This window comes from Mastigoproctus giganteus, chromosome 10 (genome assembly GCF_048544385.1).
Source record: "Mastigoproctus giganteus isolate SK-2022 chromosome 10, ASM4854438v1, whole genome shotgun sequence".
NCBI classification, from domain to species: Eukaryota; Metazoa; Arthropoda; class Arachnida; order Uropygi; family Thelyphonidae; genus Mastigoproctus; species Mastigoproctus giganteus.
The window spans coordinates 207,582,876-207,605,687 of NC_143584.1; the positions used below are offsets into that span (position 1 = coordinate 207,582,876).

The following is a 22,812-nucleotide window of genomic DNA, read 5'->3' on the forward strand; positions in this document are numbered from 1 at the left end:
CGGTTTTCCCGCTAGATTTAGCGGAATTGCTTCAGGTTTAGCGGATAAAAATATGATATAGCGGATAGCGGATTTTTCAGCGGGAAGAGTATAAATGTTTAGCATTTTATGTATTTTGGCAATGTAACATTTAAATTAAGAAATATTCATTTAAGAAATATTAAATTAATTGTTCAATTAATTATTTAATTAATAATAAAAATAATTCATAATTGAAATAGTAGGGATATCATATTTCATAGTTATTTTTTTATAAAGCGACGAATCGGTTTTATATTATTCTGGATTTCCCTGAGGAGAACCCCCAACAATTTTACGTAGTTACGCTCAGGGAACAACGACCTGATCATTGGGTCATAGCTTAAAATTGTTGGATCAAATCTAAAAATGTGGAAAAAATTCTAATGGCGCCTTTTTTTGAAACCGCGAAGGAATGGCATTGGATAATTTTTCTTCGTCGTATTTGTTTGGCTTCTAAGAAATGCGATCCGAATTACCGACATCTCTTTCAACGTTTCTAATAACCACAGAGCAATAAGTAATAAGAGTAAGTAATAAGTAATAATTATTTCTAATAACCACAGTGTAATAATATCTTAGTATAGTCAGTCCTCGTATAGCACGATAGTTGTATTCCTAGAAACCCTCGTGCAATATAAACAACAGGCCCTATGGGAAAAATTGGGTTAGGTGCCGACCACCCAAGATTGAACACACATTTGTAACCAAAACATTACAAACACAATAAATAATCGTAATAAAATACTTACGTATTTCATTACGATTATTACGTATTTTTTTATTACGTAAAGGTCGTAATAAAATATTGCTAATGCTTTTGCTTCTATCGTAAGCAAACTTGTTTTTTGTTTGATTTTCTATCCAAACAGATGACAGCCGTTCCATCTTTTCCAATTCTTTGTGTCTTAATCTAATGGATTTTAATTACACTTTGAGTTGCTCCTGCTATGAAAGTTGTTTTTATTTTCTCCGCATTCTTTGTAATTCTCGGCGTTGCCTCATTTAGGTCTGTAGCACGTGCAATATCACATGGGCTTTCATTTCGCTCAAAGCGTTTCACGATTTCATATTTTTTTTCTCTAGCGATAGAGGTGGACTGGCCATAAGCCTTACCTTACGGGATGGCGGACAAAAACAAAACGAAATGTACCCAAAATTTTCGGAAGGAATGGTTAGCTTTTCCACAATTGTAAAGAATGACATACGCATTAATTAAATGCGTTTGTCATTCTTTGCAATTAGCAGTATGTCATGCAACCCGCGAAACATTCCCTAGAAGTCTAGAATTCATGATAGCTGAAACTTTTAATTGGTTTAGTAAATCCACCAGCCGACAAAATCAATTCAAATATTTATACAGTGCCATAAACGATGGTGCAGATCCGAAAAAGATAGTTCATTCGTGTCAAACAAGGTGGTTATCCATTGAAGTTGCTATAACAAGAATTTTAGAACAGTATATTGAATTAAAAGCCCATTTTGAAATAACTCGTTTGACTGACAAATGTTATACTGCAGAACTTCTTTATTCAATGTTTAAAGATGAAAGTAATTTAGCGTATCTTTTATTTTTAAAACCTATCTTATCTGAAGTACAAAGAGTAAACAAATCTTTTGAATCAAATACTGCCGATCCTACATTATTACTACGTGATTTAAACATGCTATTGTCGATGATTGCCAATAAAATGTTTTTACCAAATACAGATATTGAAAGGATAGAAGAGGACATTAATAATTATTTAGACCCTAAGCCATATTTAGGTTACCAATTTGAAATAAAAATAAATGAATTAATAATGAATAAACTTATCACAACAACAGATGAAATGGCAATAAGAGAGAGATGCCGTAATTTCTTGATTGATTTGTATCAACAATTAAAACAACGCCTTCCGGACAACATAAAAGAATTAGAAAAAATGTCATTAATCTCAGTTAACAATATATTAAAGCATTATAGATTTACTAAAGCAACAAAAAGAACCACTGATAAATTTATTACAAAATTTAAAATTGTCTGAAGTAGAAAAATAAAAAAATTGAGCAACTGTATATAAACATTACTCTCGTTAAATGGGAAAACTTCAACAGTACAATGAAGTTTTGGTCAGAAGTTTCGAAATATCGAGATGCAAGCGGTGAAAATCCATTTAAAGAAATTAGCGAATTTGCATTGGGTATTTTAATTTTGCCATTATCCAATGCAGATGTGGAAAGAATATTCAGCAATTTAAATCTAGTAAAAAACAAAACACGCAACAGAATGAGTGTTGGCATGGTTAATGCAATCTTATCAGTAGGTACGGGCTCAAAATAGTTGGAAAGTGTTGTAGAAATTATGTTTTACCTGAAGAAGTGCTTCGCAAAATAGGTACACAAGAAGCATATGATGAGGAGGTATTGAATTTCGAAATTAATTTAGATTTTTAGATATTGATTTTATATTAAAAACAGAAAAATAAATAACTATTTATATATACTATTTGTTTGCTTGTTTTTATTCGCTACAAAGTACAAACAAATGAAAATTTAAAAAATTTGGCGGGTAAAGTGCTAAAAATAGCGGATTTTGAGTATGCGGCTAGCGGGAAATATTATTAAGAGTTGGCAACGCTGGTTCAGACGAGGACTCTGGGCTGGCCAGTCCAACTTTTCCACACCCATGTCCTCAAACCACTCTGTTACGACCCGAGCAGTATGGCATGGAACGTTGTCTTGCTGATACAGGTATGGGCCTTCCCCGAAGTATTGCCATGATGTTGGAAGTGCATAAATTGTCCAGGTTATCCTGATTTTGCACAGCATTCATGGTTTTGCCGATAACGACTAATGGGCCAAAGCCAAACCATGAAAGGAGCTCCCATACCATTACACTGCCTCCACCAAACTTCAATGTTGGGAGGATACAATCAGAAAGGAACTGTTTCCCTGGCATTCGCCACACCCAGGAACGGCCATCAGACTGGTGGAGTGCGAACCTCGACTCGTCTGTCCATAGAACTGTTTTCCACTGTTCTCCAGTCCAGGCCCCTTACACCATGTCAATGAGCGTCTAGCATTTTCTGAGGTGATCAATTCTGTTGAACTGTTGAGGTAATTCTGCTGAACGTGTCATCTTGCATGCCCACTTTTGCAGTTGTCTGTTCGAAGCCCAGTGTGCATATTTATAGCAGGTTCTGTGACGTGTTGCATGCATAGGACCTTTTTAACCCCATGGATGGGTGTTCGGATATTAATGGTAGAGTAGTGTGTATATATATATATATTTCAAATTATTGAAAAATATATCTCAGTATATCAAATCCTCGATTAGACTTAAATCAAATCCTCGACAGCAATTTATAAGTAAGTTTGGCTTTTGTTTTTCTTTTTGTTAAGAACAGTATAAAAACGTATGCACATTAATTCAATCTTTCAAAAATTGAATAAATAAATTTATTTTCCATACAGGTGGCAAGTAAAGAGACTATAGAAACCTTGTCAGCTCTGGAGATTGCAGAAGGAATGACGTACTTGGACCACAAAATATTCATTACTATACGTAGCGAGTAAGTTGTATAGCACTTTTACTGCATAAAAAATACGTTTTTTTGAAGTGTTATTCCGAAATACTATTTATCGTAAATTAATCAAATTGAAAAAAAAAAAAAAATTAACTGTACAGTTCAGATAATAAAAGTAATTTGCAGAATGAAAATGGTCAACAGATTCCTTCTAAATTGCTGATACGGTTGGCTGGTTGTTGTATTCGTTTAGGCACATCAGCAACTTAGGCCACTTTGCACCGTGGTTGATTTGCTCTTTTCTGGATGAAAAACCCGAGTTTCCGGGGAAGAAAAATCGTGATATCCTGTCCTGAGACCGAATAATTCTGCTATGTTGTGAAAAAGACCAATAAAAACTCCTTACGTCATTGACAGGATTCGAACTCAGGTCTTTTCCATCGAGTGTAGGGAGGACGGTAATAACACCAACTGTACTATCCACGAAGGCCTGCTAATAAGATGCATGAATATAATACCCGACCATGTCAACTGAAGATTATCTAACCCATTATTAGAAATTGGAACGTTTTCATTGTGATGATACAGAACTCTGTAAAATGGCCAGATGTGTGAGTAAAATGTTGTTTGTGTGAATGTGTGTGTTATGTTCGTGTTGTACTACCCAGTTCGTGTTGTACTGCCCGTTTGGCTACCCAGAATCAGCAAATCACCTGGACGGTTGATTCCGAGTACTCGGCCATCTCCACGGGAAGGTAGGCCAAGGGCTACTACCCTGTAGCAGCAGTAGAGCGGATTATTGTATGGGTCGCACAAAGTTCAAAGCCAAAAGTATCTGCCAATTATTACAAAAAAAAAAAAAACACAATTTCATCTATTAAAAATACCACTTTGCATCAGAACAAATTCAAGCATTTGTTCACATTTCTTTCTCTGCCATTCATGCCATCCATGATAGCTCGTCTTCTCTAAAATGCGGGTGGCACAGTGCTTATAATTACTGTCCTCCCCCCACTGGGTGGAAAAGCTCAGGTTCGAATCCCGTCAATAACTCTAGGAACTTTTATTGGCTTTTTTTCACTCCGTGGCTGTTTATGGTTATGCTCCATGGTTATGGTGTCATTTATGATCATACCATACCATCACGCTACTACCACCGAACTTCTCTGTTGGAGCAGTATAACCTGGGTGAAACCAATCTTTGGGCACACTCCACACCCAGAGGCGTCCATCCGATGCTTGAAGTGAGTTCTGCCACTGTTGCAATCTTCAACGTTTTTGTTTACTACACCAGAGTAGAGTTACGTGCACTGTCGGAGGGGGTAGGCATTTTCGGCTAATAAGCCACTGCGTGACTATGGTAACCCATTTCCATGAAGTGCTTTTCTGATGGTCCTACGCGTGTCCTAGTGTTTGGAGTAGTTGTGAAAAAGTACTAGCGAGATGAGCAAATTCATATTTTATGAAATTCATTTTAAAAACTTAACTATTCATTTCATTTTAATTATTCTTATGAATATGTCCTGTAAAATGTCTTTAATTTTACGTTGATTTGAGATAATTTTTAGTGTTTAAACAAAAGTGAAACCAGATTATTAATTTTAGGGAGTTCCTTTGCCAAGCGTGGATGAAACCAGAGAAGGCTACAAAAGCTCCAAATATCCTTCTGATGACCAGAAGATTCAATGACGTAAGTATTCGTGATTTCATGTTCAATTTAACCTGCTTGTATCACTTTGCACTATTCGTATACTGAAGATACGCCTTGCAATTATTTCAGGTTAGTCGATTGGTAGTGTCTGAAGTTATGCGATGTCCAGAGATGTCCAAGAGAGTATCGGTCATCGAGAAGTGGGCTGCTGTAGCAGACATCTGTCGCTGTCTGCACAACTTTAATGGGGTTCTGCAAATCTGTGCAGCTTTTATGAACAGCTCAGTTTTCAGGCTCAAAAAAACCTGGGAAAAAGTATCCAAAACTGTAAGTAGAAATTCAGTTTTTAATGCTTAATTTCTAAATGTATAGCTTCTTTCAAAAATCTGGTATTATATATTTTTTATAAGCGGAGGAGGTACAGGCCAGGCAGTTATTTCGTAAGAATATATCATTGAACAGTGACATGGAACCGAACCATGGTCAACTCAAACGTACATGCTACTATAATTGTGAATTGACCACTCGCTAATAATACTTCAGCATCTTCCAATCAGGATCAACTGAGTCATCACTTTCTGACATAAGGTTCAATGATGTGTTCAGTTCACAAACTGAACACATCATTGAACCTTATGCGAAAGAAAAGGAAAGAGAAAACCCATATCTTCCTCAACAGCATCGACAATGAAAATGTCGATGCTGTTGAGGGAGACTATGAAACGTCTACGTCTATGAAAGACTACGTCTCTGTGAAAATGATAGACTGTTTCAGAACTCATTGGGATCCTCATCAGACAGCAGGTGGTCTCCAGTGATAACACTCAAACAGCATCTCCATCTGAGTTTGCTGCATCTGCACTGATATGTTGAATCAGTTTGAGTGATGGATAAGGAAAGAACCTATCGAGAAGAAACTTCTATTAGAGAGTGAATTAATGAATACTTCTGCCTAGTACGATTGTCTCAATACTCACATTTTATGGAGAAATAATTTTACAAAAGTTGATGTGAGAATCAATGATAATTTTAGTTCCAGTATCCCCAGATCTCTATAGGACAACAGCAATAGTATCATTAATATGTATGTCCTCGTGCGTAGCACAGTTGGTAGGATCGCCGACCTACCAACACCGGGTGGAAAAGACCTGAATTCGAATCCCATCGATGACGAGAGGAATTTTTATGGGTCTTTTTCACAACGTGGCCGAGTTAGTCGGTTTCAGACGAAGGTAGCATGGTTTATTCTCCCAGAAACTGCGGTTTTTTGTACCTCCTCAGGTGTAGTAGAAATGATTTCACTATCATCAGCATAAGTGTCTAGGGACACTTGCATAAGCAGAAATGGTGGAATTAAGGCAGAAAATAGGGGGGACAGAAAGAGCGCGCCACTCTACAAAATACTATTTTTAATAACAAAAGAATCATTTGACTGTAGAAGAAGGATTTTATGGACGAGCGATTCCTATATTAAAAAGAGCAAATCATCTTGTATTCCATAATTTTATTTCCATTTAGTAAAGAAGCACTGATGACCGAATACTGTTAAATGTTGAAACGAAGTCAAGGTAAACCAGCTGAACTTGACCCTTAAGGTTTATGGAATCACATGCAAGATAGTTTTTAGAAGATTACTATTGGCAGAAACAGCCTTTTTTTCAGAGCGGATATGAGAGAAAAAAAATAATAAACATTAGTCTTCATTGTTCTCAAGCGTACACTCATAACCATCTGCATATTATATATGTACAACCACGTGTCCACAGGCCACTTTCCATGTAGCACGAGCTGAAAAATCTACAAGAGTTTAGGGGATGGGGAGCCCTACACCCTCCGTTCGAGATTGGCTAACTATCACCGAGATCGAAGAGGACTTTAGAGATACCTTAGTCATACACGGGAATCGAAACTAGAACTCGACAAACGTGTGGCAGCCGGCAATGTATCTTGCCGACTAGACGCCACGGAGGACCAATGTTAGAGAAAAACGAATTATGATATTAGTGTCACCAAGAACAATCTCATCCATTTATATATATTATCCAAAATTGCATGTGTTCTGTGGTCAGTTTGCCTGTTTTGCTGAACGAAAAACCCAAGTTGCTGGGAAAGAAAACCTTGCTAACCACGCCTAATCAGCCATGGATTGACAAAAAGCCCATAAAAGTTCGTCGCATCATCGAAAGGATTCGAACCCGGCCTTTTTCCGTGTGGGTAGAACGATGATTATAACCACTGTGCTACATACGCAGACAGGCAAATCGACTAGAGAACACACGCATGTTGCGGACATAATACCCATGGGTAGACGAGATTACCCTAGGGTGGCCCTATTATGACAGTTTTTTTGTTTATGAAAAGAGGCAGTACTGAGTTCCTCATCCCAAGAATTAGGAAATAAATTTTTGTGTTCTTGTTGCTTTCTTTTTATTCTCCTGGAATTTTCTCATCAATTGTCCAATTTACATTTTCATCATAATGTATTAAGAAGACACAAAAGTATGATGTATTTTTAGTTTCTGTTACTATGCGGATACATGTATTATTCTTTTACTATACTGTATCGTAGTATAATAAGGACTTTTTCTTTCAGACCAAGCAAAGTGTTGATAAACTACAAGTCCTTGTATCTGCTGACGGTCGGTTCCGAAATATGCGTGATGCCTTGCACAGGTAAGAATCAATGAACTATTTAATCACACTTGGGAGAAAATATTTAACTCCTTTTCAGTGTCTTTCTTGGAATGAGGTTGTTCATCGTGTAAACTCAATATATTTGACTGGAGGTAATCATTTCACGGTAAACAATTAATGCCACTCAGTTTTTCAGTAGATTTTTGACCTTTCTTTTCCTTCATGACACTGTCTGTTGAACATCAAATACAGCACAATATATAATTATGGCCGTATTGAGCATACTTCTGCTAATCAATGTTTCTTCTTCTCTACAAACAGGCATTGAACATTAAGGTCCATTCCGACCATTAAAATCCATCCGGCCAATTACTTAAGTCTTTTGAGATTAAAACTTTTTCCATTAACGAAGATCCAGCCCATCAGCAACCTCCAACCTGAAGGGCCAGGGAATTTGATTTTGGGGTTTCCTACCCCTAGAGAAGTTATCTTCGCTACGGTTATCGAGTCTTCTCTGTCCGTTTTAGCGCACTATACCCTATGCTCGGGCCCTCCATATTTATGGAGAGGGTGGTCCAGTTATTATTCTAAGCCCCCAGACACTGGGCTCCTTGTTGGTCCACGGGTCCTTATTACTATAGCTATACGGGCCACCCCACCATCTGGTGGGATCCTCCATCCGGATGTCCCACCAGATATGGTCTGGTGGTCCAAACAGCGCCACGCAGGGGATGCGCCCGATAAGGTTTACCATGTCCTCCCCAGGGCTTTACAAGGTTTACAAGGTCCTCCATCAATATTTTAAAATAAAAATTCACTGAATTGAATGATATTAAAATTATATTTCATTAACCTTTTATATGCGTTAACCCCTTTCCGCCTAGGAATGGGGTTATTCTTCCTACCAAAAATTTCAGTTTTCACAAAACAGTAAGAACATAACCAACGCAGGGCCGATCCGTAGGGAGGGCCGCGAGTGCACTGCACTCAGGCTCCAAATCTCCGCAAAAGGAGAACTCTCCTCAATCCTGTAAAAGGTATGAATTCTCACACCCACGTTCCTCCGAACTCTTGAACCCGCCCTGATAATACTCAGAAATCATTAAAATAGAGGGATTGTCAATATTCAGATACTAATTGGTGTATAACCTTTATAGGTGTGATCCTCCTTGTATCCCTTACCTCGGCATGTACCTGACTGATTTATCCTTCATTGAGGAGGGGACTCCGAACTTTACAGAGGAAGGACTGCTCAATTTCTCCAAAATGAGAATGGTAGGCAATGTATTTAATTATTTATCCAATAGCCTACTAAGCTGACCATTAATAAACACAATTATTTGTTAAGTGCTTTTCAGAAACTCTTCTTTCCTGTCATTTTAGGTTGCTCATGTGATTAGGGAAATCAGACACTTCCAGCAAACTCCTTACAAAATAGAAATGAATGGCAAAGTAAGAATTTTTCTTTCTGAAAAAGTTATATAATTAATGTTTTTAATTGTTGCACGTGTAAAAATTAATTATCTAAGTAGATATAAGGTGGATAGACGTCAGGGTTTAAAAGAATAATTACATAAGCATTTATTCAAATATTTAGTCAAACAAAGGACCTTTTCCACCCAGTGTGGGGAGGACGGTGACGAGACCACTGTGACTAAGGTATCCGGGATCACCTGGACAGAAGAACGTGCCAGAGTTCGGCAATGGAGCGAGCGCTGATGTGGACTGATTTTTGATAATTATCTAAATTATCAAAAATTTTTAGTTATTCATCTGAATTAATTACCTAAAAATTGAACTAAAAATATAGAAAATCTGGGAATTTTAACGATCATGTTTTTGAAGTCTACCATAAGAAAACAAGAAGCCAGAAGAATCTGGCTTCTTGTTTTCTTATGGCACTTTGACGTGATTGGGCATTTTTGAAAATAGTCTAATTGCTGCTGGCTTATTCCATTTAAGATTATCTGATATTATGCAGTCAGATATAGTTCTCTGAGAAATTCAGACAGGCTGCCAGAATAGCTCATGGGGTTTTGTCAATGATATACAAGAACTTTGCTAGCAGGGATAAGGAGATGATTATCCTATTGCACAAGGCAATGGTTAGATTTAACTACTGCATATAGATCTGGAGACTTCATTTCAGGAAGGATATTGATCTGCTGGAACGGATGCAGAGAAAGGCAACGAGATTGGTGAAGGGAACAAAGCTCTTCTTACCAAGTTCTGAGAATTGCAGCGTCTGGAGACTAGGCACCTGCATGTTGATCTGGTTGAGGTTTTTACGGCCGTGAATGGATTGAGCAAGCTCAGTGCTGATTACGTTCTTCCTCTTGCTCAGACTACAAATAAGAGGGGGCATAAATTCAAATTGAGGAGGCATGGGTGCAGGGTGGAAATTTGCCTTCGGCCAGCTGGTGGTTGATTATTGGAACACACTTCCATCTGGTGTTGTGGAACTGGGTAATCTGAATAAATTCAAGGAAGAACTAGGCAAATTCCTGGAGGGTATAGATAGGTGAAGTGTGTAGGGTTTCTTTTTTATTTTGTTTTTTTTTTTTGGTCTATGCTTTATAAGATTGCTTTCTTGTATCATATGCCACTACTAATGCTAATAATTATTGAACTAAAACATACAGTACTTCGCTTTGCAAATAGGTGTTTCCCAAAAATGATTGTATATTTAAGTATAAAATGTAAGATGATATTTTCGGGTTCTGAGTACAATGACAGTATATTTTGATGGAGACCCAAAGTTGGGAATCTTGAAAAAATCCAAACTGGAAACAAATAAACCAAATGACGACTTCACACACGAAAATCCCCAACTAAAAATTGAAAGAAAAGTTAAAAAGAATAAAAAAAAATCAAGTAAAAAAAATTGCTTCGTTAATCGAGACGGAAAAACTAACCTCTTCGAAACAAAGAAAAGTAGTGGAATCGATCCTTGCTAAATCTGTGCCAGACTGGCTTCATAAATCCAAGCAACCTGACAAGAGTCCACTAGCCTATTCCTTTTCCTCCAAACTTACTGGACAACTCAGAAATATCATAGAATGCATATTGCTCTCGCCCCCACTGAATGCCCCTTCTTCTGTGTGCATGGCTATCACGGTTGCCACGGATTGTGGGGGAAGTAGTGAGCGTATGGAATCGTAAGATTCTAATAATGAAATTGAGGACCAGTGGTGTATTCGGGCCGGAACGACGTTCCGGTACTTTTTTCTAAATGTCATAATAGAAAATCATTAAATTTATAAACCTAATATTATGAAACAATGGCATAATCAAAGGAGATGGAGAAATATCTATTTTACCCATTGCTACTAAAAATATATATATTAATAATAATCTTTAAAATTAATAGATTTCTTTAAAAAATTATTTAAAAACAAAAATATAAATTTCGCAATGTAACTTGAACGTTTCTTACTAAAGTACAATGTGTTAGATTAAGAGATCCAACGAATGAGATATACTGTGATGCGTGTGAACTCTGCATTTTGATTTGCCATGAGCTGAACGCTAGAACTGGTTGTTCTATGAACCGTGAGTCTGAAGTCTGATTCAGCTACTGTACAGTCGATGGGGCGTTATCATATGGTCTTCTGGAGAACGAGCGTTTCAGCACTATTTTTTTTTTAGCAATACACCTCTGTTGAGAATGAATATTCCCTCCATTCACACACCACGACTCTTTGGCTGCTCTGGAAGAGAATGGAAATAATAATAACATGAAAAATCACAGCTGTATTCGAGATCCAGAAATTCTGAGCAAAATATTTAAAAATAAAATAAAATAAAATTATTAAATGGATATTCCACATTTCTGTATTTCCGATGGATGTAGTTTTTTTTTTTGTCTTTTTGGTTTTAGGACTTATAAAAAGATTCTAATTATGTATTTATTAAGTACCCATCAATTGGTGAATATGGGCTTGGCACACCCAGGGTCCTGAGCTGGATATTATCATTTTTCTCTTTCTTTGTGATTCCCTTTTACTTCTGACTCTTGCTCTCTCTCTCAGTGTAATTCAGAAATTTTTTTTGGATGGTGCAGCATAAGCTTCAGGCTTCCTTGCACAATATAGATAATAATAATAATAATTAAAATAAAGGCAAAGTATTTTAACTTTCCGATAATTTTGAACCTTCTCTCTTCTAGGTTACCAACTACCTACTAGACCCACGTAGGTTCCTGCCAGATGAGGAACTTTATCACCTTTCTCTTTGCCTGGAACCTCGACTGTCACGTCTGAGCACGAAAATGCCGCCACCTGGTAGTGGATTCGGAGGATTTTCTTCGGCATCTGTAAGCGGACAAGGATCGTGAAAATTAGTTCTTTTGATCAATTTTTGTTTTCATATGACTGTAAACATCATAAAGTCAACAGGTTCGCTCCCCCTCTCTATATCAGCAACTCGACATCCCCATAAGGACAGCTATATGTGACCACCCCAGCCAGAACACTGCAAGATAAATCTAATGTTATTTCCACCCCTTCCCACCCTTCTGCTTGTCTGTTCGAGGTAATACCTCCATCTGACCTCTACGAGATACAACAGTACGGACGTTGGAATAACATTTCGCTTGTTTTGATCTTTACAAGAATCCAAGGGACATTACCATTAGTCCAACCTCGTCTTTTCCTCTTCCTTCAGAGACAATGAAAGGTCCGCTCTCCAAGGCCTGCCCTCACCTTTGATCTCTCCAAAGAGTGAGGGGGGAAAACGGTACTTTCATCTCATTACCAGGAGGCAATTATGTATTGTCGATCTTTCTGGGGATCGGCACGAAGCATATCGATGGGGAGATTCCATATCATACCAATCTTTCTGCTAGCGTGCTCTTTGTTGTATCACTTTGTGGGTCTCGTGTACGTTTATTTTGTTTGCCCAAGTTACCATGGTAACGAGAAAAAAAAAAAACAACTATTGGCGCGGCTCCATTTACAAATGATTTAAAAATTCCAAAAAAGTAAATGAAGCAAAAAAAAAAACGAAACTACCGCCGCCTACAGTTAATAAATGAACTCAGATATTGCCCACTTGGCAGATTCTCCATAAAGCAACTCCCAGTTGCACGTGTTTGTGCCAAAACTGCGTTCATATTATCTAATTCTTGTTGTCGACCGCCAGTCGGAGTTTTGTTATGTACATAACCCTTTATCACAGTTTATAGTTGAGAATTCCCTAGCCAGGGGGTAGCTTCTTATTCTCGTTGTTCAGTCTTGTGCGTTGCCTCTGAGCATGCGCACAGTTCCTTGACACGATCCAGAAAAATCTCTGTATATATATAGGACGAACAGAAGAAAGAAGCTGCCAAACTAATGCCGGTGCCTTTGGTAGTTAGAAAGGATATTTTCACCTAAAAAAAAAAAATTTGTGATGCCTAAGGTCTTAAATCTCTCTTAAAGATTTTCTTGAATTTTATCAACTCGCTATTGTACATTTCGTATCGAAAGTGAGCTATACGTCACCTGATGAATAGAACACCATAGGAAAAAAAATCATCTAAATACGCTTCACTAGCTCATAGAACAGTCCTCTCCCTCCCACTTGGGTTTGTTTCACTGGCTGAAACGATTATTTATCCTTTCCTCGTCCCAGCGACGCACAAATACCCCTCTAACATTGTTGATCCTATATGCAATCCAGGGATTCAGTTGAAACACCACTCCTGCCTCTCTGAACCTCCCAATTCCTTGGTTCTTTTGCGTATTTATGCTCAACTGCCTCGCGTACACAAACACATATATATGAAACATACCAGGAAGAAAATATCCCGTCCCTCAATAGAGTAAATCAAAAGGAATTCACTCACGATTATATTAAAACCTTTGTAGACAAACACCGAACACAGCAATCCACCACTTCTTCTGCATATAAACTATCCATGTTGTCCAGCAACTTCCTCCTCCTTCTTCTGTGATTTTGGGCTTCCCCCTTTAAAGCATATCCGCATATGGATAGCACATCAAGTTTCCAAATCACTGTGGTTGCCATAAGAGGAATGTATATTTGTATCTGCATCCTAAAAAATTAAAAAAAAAAAAAAACCAAGACACGTAACAAGACGTCTAATATTATTAGCACACACTGAGGGTGTAGCATTACCCTTAAAATGGACAATCACTTCGTTGAGACAACCATTACTGTCCCAGGCATGGCAGCGAGATAGTCTTCAACCCAAAGCTCTTCATTGTGTTGTCACCCAATCATTGTGATTAATGTACGTACACCTGGAGCTGTTATGCTTGCGTTCATCCTTTTCCATTGTCTTTCTCATAATGAATAAAGTTTTCATTCCTATTTTAAGCGGAGCTCACCTAGTTGTCTCTTAATTTCATTCAGAATCAGGACACCCTTTTAAAATTCATTTGATATAATTGATATAAGAGTTGCTCAAACGAAAATTGGTCATCCTTGGTAATGGAGTCCTCTACAGTTGTAGACACTTGGTTTCGAGAGAATAATAATACCACCTTAGAATTCGTGGTTGTCCAATTTTCGTTTGGATATCTCTTATACAGAAAACAAAAAGAATGGTAATGATGGTATAATTGAAGAATTTAAAAAAGAAGCGCTATTTCTAGAAATGTGATCAGATTACGTTTAACTGTATTATGATTTTATGCAAAGTCGTTGCTAATACATCTAAAAGTTTTCGAAATGTAACAAAAAGAAGTTGAATAGCACTTCATTTACATATATGTAGATTTTTGTATGTGAGGGAGGGAGAAATCGGGGGTGACTATGAAAAAATAATTGATCATAAAGTTTCTCAGGGACTAACAAATATATTCTGAAAATTAGTGTCAATTAGAACAAAGGAAAAATATTTGGAAAGTTTTCAAAAACAAAACTTTTAAAATATGGCCGAACAGATCTTTATAAAAGATACAAATATAAAATAATGGTTCTTTAAATTTAAAATCTGTTTTCCTAGTAAAATATCACCACCTAGCGGCAGAACTGTATACCATCATCCGTGTTTATGATGGTAGTGGGTGGCACTTCATAATTATCTTAACATATTAAAATAATTTTATAATGTGTAAAATGTTGTGCCACAGTACTTTTGTTTTCTTTCATTTTAATATGTTTTATTTATTTGATTATATTTAATATTTAATAAAATTTTATAAATATATTGATTTATTTTATTATTTTATTTACTTATAATTATAAATTATTGTTATTTATTTTAATTTATATTATTTATTATATTTTGTTTTGTCTAATAAAATTTTAGTAAAAAAAATTCTATGTTCCTTCATGCAGTTCACACAACTATTAGAGACATCGATGAATACATTTTAAGTAAAATTTAGAACTATTCTGGATCTAAAAAGTAACACACACACACACACACACACACACACACACACACACACACACACACACACACACACACACACTTGGAATCACTAAGAAACGGTTTCACGACTTGAATTAACTCCATAGAAACAGGAAAGCTTAGTGTTCTGATAACATCTTGGATATAACTTTATAATTCTCGGTTTACGTTTCATCCAAATCCTTAATCCCTTTTGTGATTATTTAATCCTTAATCAGCTCACGCCTATGATCGTTTAATCCTCAATCCGTTAACCTTAATGATCCTTTAATTCCTTAATCCGTTTTTTTATGTTCCTTTAAGCGCTTTGTAATCTTTAATTCTGTTTCCTATCCTATAATACCGTTGTAATCATTTTATTCTTTTTTTGGTCCCTGAATCCGTTTCTGCGATCCTTTAATTCCTAATCTGTTTTGTGATTCTTTATTTTCTAATCCGTTTATGATACTTTAATCCATCCCTTTGTAATCTTTTGGTTATTTTTGTGATCCTTTAATCTTATTTATTACAACTGTCAACTTTTTAAAACTGAAAGATTAGATCGCCTATGATCGTTTAATCCTCAATCCGTTAACCTTAATGATCCTTTAATCCGTTTTTTATGATCCTTTAAGCGCTTTGTAATCTTTAATTCTGTTTCCGATCCTATAATACCGTTGTAATCATTTTATTCTTTTTTTGGTCCCTGAATCCGTTTCTGCGATCCTTTAATTCCTAATCTGTTTTGTGATTCTTTATTTTCTAATCCGTTTATGATACTTTAATCCATCCCTTTGTAATCTTTTGGTTATTTTTGTGATCCTTTAATCTTATTTATTACAACTGTCAACTTTTTAAAACTGAAAGATTAGATCGCCTAAGATCGTTTAATCCTCAATCCTTAACCTTAATGATCCTTTAATCCCTTAATTCGTTTTTTATGATCCTTTAAGCGCTTTGTAATCTTTAATTCTGTTTCCGATCCAATAATACCGCTGTAATCATTTTATTCTTTTTTGGTCCCTGAATCCGTTTTGTAATCCCTTAATCCGTTTCTGCGATCCTTTAATTCCTAATATCTGTTTTGTGATTCTTTAATTTCTAATCCGTTTCTGATACTTAATCCCTTCGTAATCTTTTGGTTATTTTTGTGCTCCTTTAATCTTATTTATTACAACTGTCAACTTTTTCAAACTGAAAGATTAGAAGTGTATTAGCAAGGTGGGAGAGAAAAACACCCGTATGTTGGGTCAGTTGGTTCAAGACTATATTCTAACGGGTAAGTCATCCAAATATTACAGAAATTTTCAGTTTTCCTCCGGAAATGATTAGAATAGTTGGACGACTTACCTGTTGAAGTTAGTAAATCACCTGTTGATCACAGACCAACATATTTGGATAAAGTTATAACCGACAATCAATTACGAGGATTGTTCAAAAAGTAGTGGAAACATGCCTGTCACAACAAATTAAGTATTTTGTGCAGTACAATATGTGAAGTTACATTCCCTCAGTTAGGAAGAGGAGGCGTATTGTTTAAAATGGCCAAAAACTTCAGTACATTAAGAAATAAATTAAGTAAGCAAGTATAATTAACTTGGGTTTTGTGTAAATGTGTTTTATTGACTCTCCCTTAGATACTTACATAAATGTCTCATTGCGACAGCTGACATGACAAAACATGCTTTCCCCCATACGTTATCAGTGCCACTTGTAATGATTTATATGTTTGTTTAAGGCATATATGGGCAACCCCCGACCCGCGGGCCGTATCCGGCTCTCTACTTCTTTTGATTCGGCCCTAATATATTTCAGTGAAGTTTGTCTGATTCATGGTGGGAGAAAACATGGTGTGTTCTACTAACTCACATTAAGCTGACGTCATATGACTTTCGCAAAACACACCATATTTTGTCCCACCAAGGTCTCTTTCTCACTTTGACTAGGGGCGTGTGTGAACTTGTTACAACGTGTCAGTTCGGTGCCTGCATTGATGTGTTCTGTTCAGTGCCTGCGGTGTAGAAGACAGTTTGTTTGACAGTTCTGAATATCTGTTATAAATTTGGGACAATGTCAGGGGTTATGTCAAAAAAAAGAAAAGTAGATGAAGAGAATCGTCAATTTTAATACAACTAGACGGAGGATTATTATTTTATTCTGAATAAAGGATTTCCTGTGTGTTTGCTGTGCAAGAAATCCGTATCTGTCAACAAAGAATACAACTTGAAGAGACACTTTACTTCGAGACATGCGGATCACCAAAAAATTGATGGACAACTACGAAAAGATGAAATACAGAAGTTGAAGAAGAACTTGGATACCCAGCAGCAAATGTTCAACAAGCAAAGAACGCAGCACCACAGCATTGTCAAAGCCAGCTTTGTGGTAAGCGAAAAAATCGCTAAGCATTCTAAGTCATTTGGTGAAGGAGAATTCATCAAAGAATGTCTGCTGGATGTTGCCAGTATAATATGTCCTGAAAAGAAAAAAGACTTCGAGAATATTCGTTTGTCGAGAAGTACTTATGGCTGATGATATCAAAAAAAAGTTTAAAAGAGAAGATTGCTAGATTGAAAGCATTTTCAATTGCTTTGGATGACAGCACCGATGCCTCCGATACAGCACAACTAGCAATATTTCTTCGAGAAGTTGATGCGGATTTCAACATCACAGAAGAATTATTGGCGCTTCAGCCGTTAAAAGGAACAACTACCGGTAAAGATATATGTGAAACAGTCAACACAGTCTTCGAGAGATTTGGGCTTAAATGGAGTTCACTATCTGACATATGCACTGATGAAGCCCCTGCAATGGTTGGTGCACGGAAGGGATTTATTGGAATAGTTCAAGAAAGAGCAATAGAACTACAGATACATCAGGAAAATTTAACAAATTTTCACTGCATTATCCACCAACAAAATCTGTGTGCAAAATCGATTAAATTCACAAATGTTATGGAAGTTGTAGTAGCCAGTATTAACTTTATTAAGTCACGTGCACTTAATCACCGCCAATTTAAGGAGTATTTGGCAGACCTATTTTCGGATTATGAAGATGTGTCTTATTATTGTGAATTGATGTGGTTGAGTAAAGGTAAAATGTTAAAACGATTTTATGATCTGAGACAAGACATTGCAGATTTTATGGACATAAAAGGAAACACAATTTTCCAAAATTATAGATTATGAGTGGGTGTGTGATTTAGCATTTCTTGTAGATGAACTGAATCTCAAATTGCAAAAACAAGGACAATTGGTTCATAAACTGCATGGACATGTCAACAACACTAAGATTGTTGGAAAGCCTGGTTTAAGGGCACATTAGCATCTGAGGTTATAATGCGCAAAGTCAAGTTATAATGAAAGGATGCATTTGTTGGCTTGAAATGGGAAGAAGAAAACCAGATTTTACAAATGCCAGAAGAAAATTAAACTTTATTTAAAATTTCTAGTCCTGTAGTCAGTAATACAACAGTTATCGTTTATCTGATTAAGAAATTTCTTAAAAAGTTTTCAGAAATCTCTTTTTAATCAGATAAACGATAATTTATTTGATCACAGAGCAACGTATTTGGATAAAGTTATAACGAACAAACAATTACGACGGTTGTTCAAAAAGTAGTGGAAACAAGCCTGTTACAAAAATATAAGTACATTTTTTTGCAGTACATTCTCTCAAATTAATCTCCGGTGAACTCTCGATCTCAGACTTATGGAAATTGTCTGGTCCCATTAGGAGCTTAGTTTTGTTGGAGTGGTAGAGCAGCGATCAGCTGCTCTTGGTAACGTTATTCTGACATGGATAATGTAATGAATGAATTGTAGACTTGAGCCAGAACTCAAATTCCAGTCTTAACTATACAATTCACCCATCCATACCCTACAAGAATCTATCTAGTTCTTCCTGGAATTTATTCAAACCATCCAATTCCAAGACAACAGATCTTATCTAATTATTGCGTACACCTGGGATGGCATCACTCTGCATCATGCTATTCCACAAGCCAACGCTTGCCATATACTTCACCTCGGAGGGGCATTTGCGCCCAGATAAGTTGAAAACGTCGCAATTGCCTAGAAAGAACACCAGTCATCTCGTACAACAATGAAGGGTGTCTGGTTTAACCAATCTATTGACGATATAAAACTCCTTCCAAGCAAGAGGACAAAGATTACTTTTAAAGAATGTAACCATAGAATACTTTATAAATAAAACTCGTTTATATCAACCATTTTGCCGTTAGTTTTTGAACAACACTCATAAAAACTTCTTGAACATCTAGATTCTTAAACTTCCAGAGGGTAGGTTGGTTGTTAAATGTTTTAATATTTAAGAGATAATTATATTATATCATAATTATATCTATTTATGATAGTTCATTTAGCTTCTCTCTGAATGCTGGACAGCCCATTTTTATGAATCCCACAAACATGAAAGGTATTATCACTAGTACTTAGTACCGTGCATAGATTGAGGGTTGAGAAGAGGAAAGAAGATACTTGTTGACATTAGACTTCAATTTCTGTAGATTGTAATTTTCAGGAAAGACATGTGAAGAAAGGTTGTTCCAGAAAACGGACGAAAACGGACGTTGAAGGAATAAATGAGGAAGAAGTAAAGTTGGTTCTGTGTGTTTGAACTTGGACAATAAAAGGATGTTGACTGGTTGCAGCACGTGTTCGGACTGCTTTGGAAGAGACAGCGAGAATTATAGAAGCCAGCTCAGAAAAACAGTGCCCATGGAAGCATCTATATAAAAGGCATGCAGCAGAAACAGTACGTCTATGAGACAAAGGGTGCAGAGACTCTATTAGAGATGAATCATTAATTAACCTAAATGCCCTCTTCTGAATGGAATCTAGAAGTCTGAGAGTGGTTTTCGGGACACCGCTGTTTGTGCAGGCAAGGGTTCTCAAACTGGATGGTGGTATGCAACTATCATCAACATGTGAACGTAAGGAATTGTTATGGACTTTATTTTTCACACCCTGACGATCACAGTATGAATAAAAGTTCATGTGGATTCAAAAAAGGCTGAATCATAAATGTTTTTCTTGACACGAAATCAGAATTCCAACACGCTACCATTGACCGAGACCGACTAAATCCGCCACGATGCGAATGCCTGTGTGCCAGCTATATGTATATCATACCATATCAACTGATATATTGCAAAGGGAGAGGGACAAGTTCTCAGAAATGGAATGTTAGCTCCTGTTTCTGAGAGCTTGTCGCTCTCCATTTGCAACTCAACGGTTCCCACCTAATACGTATTAGATGGAAACCTTTAGAAAAGTCATGCAGCAGAATTTATTTTTTAATAATTCGTTAATACCATACAAATTAAAAACACTGTGGATGTACACTCAGTGATCAATGAATTATGACCACCTCATTCGCAATGGACGAAGCCACATAGTACGCGTATAAAACGTTGAACAACTTTGTACTCTATAGAGCAGTGGTAATTTGCATCAAGTCAAGTCAAATTGTATCGTGCAAGACAAAGTGATAGAGTATCAGTCATGGAACGGAGTAAAAAGTTTAAAAATGGTGCGATTGTGGGTGTCGGGTTCTTCGATATCGGAAACACCACATCTTTTCGGTTGCTCACGGCGCACTGTGGTTAAGATGGAAAAAGAATGGTATCAAACGCGTCAAACCACCTTTCTCCCCGACAAAACTGTAAAGGATTTCGCGAGGTGGATGTTTGAAGTAAGTTTGTGCGTGGTGTAGCGCAGTGGTATCGTCACCGTCCTCCCTACACTGGGTGGAAAAGGCCCGGGTTCGAATCCTGTCGATGACGCGAGGAACTTTAATGGGCTTTTTTCACTCCGTGACTGAGTTAGTCAGTCTCAGGAGTAGATAGCAATTTTCCCTCAGAAACGGGTTTTTCGTCCAGCAAAACAGACAAATCGACCATAGAACACACAATTAACAGACATAAGACATACAGCACGGCATATGAATTTAAAATATTCGGGTGGCCTAATACAATAGATTTTTTTTTTTTTTTGGATGTTTGTAGTAAGCGAAGGGTGCAGATCATTATACGGCCTCAACAGCATGTCACTGTGCGACTGTTGACACCTCAATACATATGGGGAATGCAAGAACAATATTTCAAATGACTATGTGCCGCACACTCAGACGTATGGTGTTCCACAGCAGACGACCCAAGAAACACTCTCTCCCACCGCTGATCATCGTCGACGGCTAATGCTGTGGTGTTAACAACGCACGTTGGTTGTATACTGGAGGATTTGAAACGAGTGTACTGGTCGGATGAGTCCAAATACCTGGTGTAACACGCCGATGGACGCCATGTGTGGGGGCAAATAACGGGGAGTCCATGGTGCCCAATATATATGCAGGTGGCAGTGGTTGCTTAAAATTTTGGAGCATGTTTTGCTGGTAAGAACTAGGATCCTGGTGCGTAGGGACCAACGTTTCACCGATGGGCAGCTCTTAGAGACCATGAGCACCGTGCATTTTTCCAAGACAAAATGGAATCTTCCACCGTATCATCTGGCCACGAGTGGTTAGAGGAACACTGTGAATATATCACACATCTTGACATCCAAATTCTCTTGACGTCAATCCAATTTAACAGCTGGGTATGTTTTGAAACGGGAAGCGCGGCCTATGGAACACGCAACCGTCATCTATTCTGACACTGTGGAAATCTTTGCAGGCAGCATGGCTGCAAATCCCTACGTACGTCTTCAGACATCTAGTGGAGTCATTAATACGAATAGTGGCGAACAGTGCTGTTATCCGTACTAACGGTGGCCCAACATGGCATTCGATAGGTAGTCATATTTTATTGATCACTGAGCGTCTATGTTAAGCTCTCTTGTTTATGTTGTAGGGATCAGATCAGCAACTTAGACCATATTGCGCCATATGTCTGTGAATTGCCTGTGTTTTGTGGTCGATTTGCTGTTTGTCGTACAAAAAATCCGAGTTTCGGAGAAAAAACCATGCCATCCTTAACTAACTCAGCTACGTTGTGAAAAAGGCCCATAAAAACTCCTCGCGTCATTGACCGAATTCAAACTCAGGTCTTTTCCAACCGGTGTGATTATGCCAAATGTACTACCCAAAAAGTTAAGCCCTGTGTTAAGCGCCAAAACAAAGCCTATGAGGCGTCAGTATATTGTGTCTAAATTATGTGTGTATGCTGTGGTCGATGTGCCTATTTGCCCGAAACGAAAAACTCGAGCTTTCTGGTGAGAAAATCATGAAACCTTCGCCTGAGACCAATGAACTCAGCCATGATGGGAAATTGACGGGATTCAAACCCAGGCCTTTTGCTCAATGTGTGGAGGATAGTGATTGATCCACTGTGCTACCCTGTGTTTATTAGAAAATATCTCGAAAACCTTCGTTTATTAGAAAACCTCTCTATAGGCAAATAAGGCTCCTGGAGTTATTGGAATATACCCAATAATTTTTAGGTAAGTGGTCAGACAGCATATTGAACCATTGTGGTTAATTATGAGGGTATAATTGGACTCAGGAGAAATTCCGTTGGACTGGAGAAGTACCAAAGTATCGCCAATACATAAAGACAGTTCCAAGAGTAAAGTCGGTAACAACACAACCATAGAAAGGGAATATCTCAAAGGCAATGATTAAGAGTGCAATCGAGGCAC

The 22,812-nt window shown here is 37.3% G+C and overlaps 1 protein-coding gene across 3 annotated transcripts in view; it reads left to right on the top strand.

Moving 5' to 3' along the window:
- The window catches only part of LOC150079816 (ras-specific guanine nucleotide-releasing factor 2-like), a 303,084-nt gene extending 288,946 nt beyond the window's left edge, over positions 1-14,138 (top strand). For all 3 annotated transcript variants that reach the window (XM_090383592.1, XM_090383594.1, XM_090383593.1), the window contains 7 exons: positions 3,475-3,572; positions 5,133-5,217; positions 5,308-5,505; positions 7,772-7,851; positions 8,970-9,087; positions 9,196-9,264; positions 11,981-14,138. In XM_090383592.1, coding sequence (XP_090239718.1) covers positions 3,475-3,572; positions 5,133-5,217; positions 5,308-5,505; positions 7,772-7,851; positions 8,970-9,087; positions 9,196-9,264; positions 11,981-12,148 — 816 coding nt within the window. In that variant the 3' untranslated portion in view covers positions 12,149-14,138. The remainder of the gene's footprint in view (positions 1-3,474; positions 3,573-5,132; positions 5,218-5,307; positions 5,506-7,771; positions 7,852-8,969; positions 9,088-9,195; positions 9,265-11,980) is intronic.
- The last annotated feature ends 8,674 nt before the right edge of the window (positions 14,139-22,812 follow it).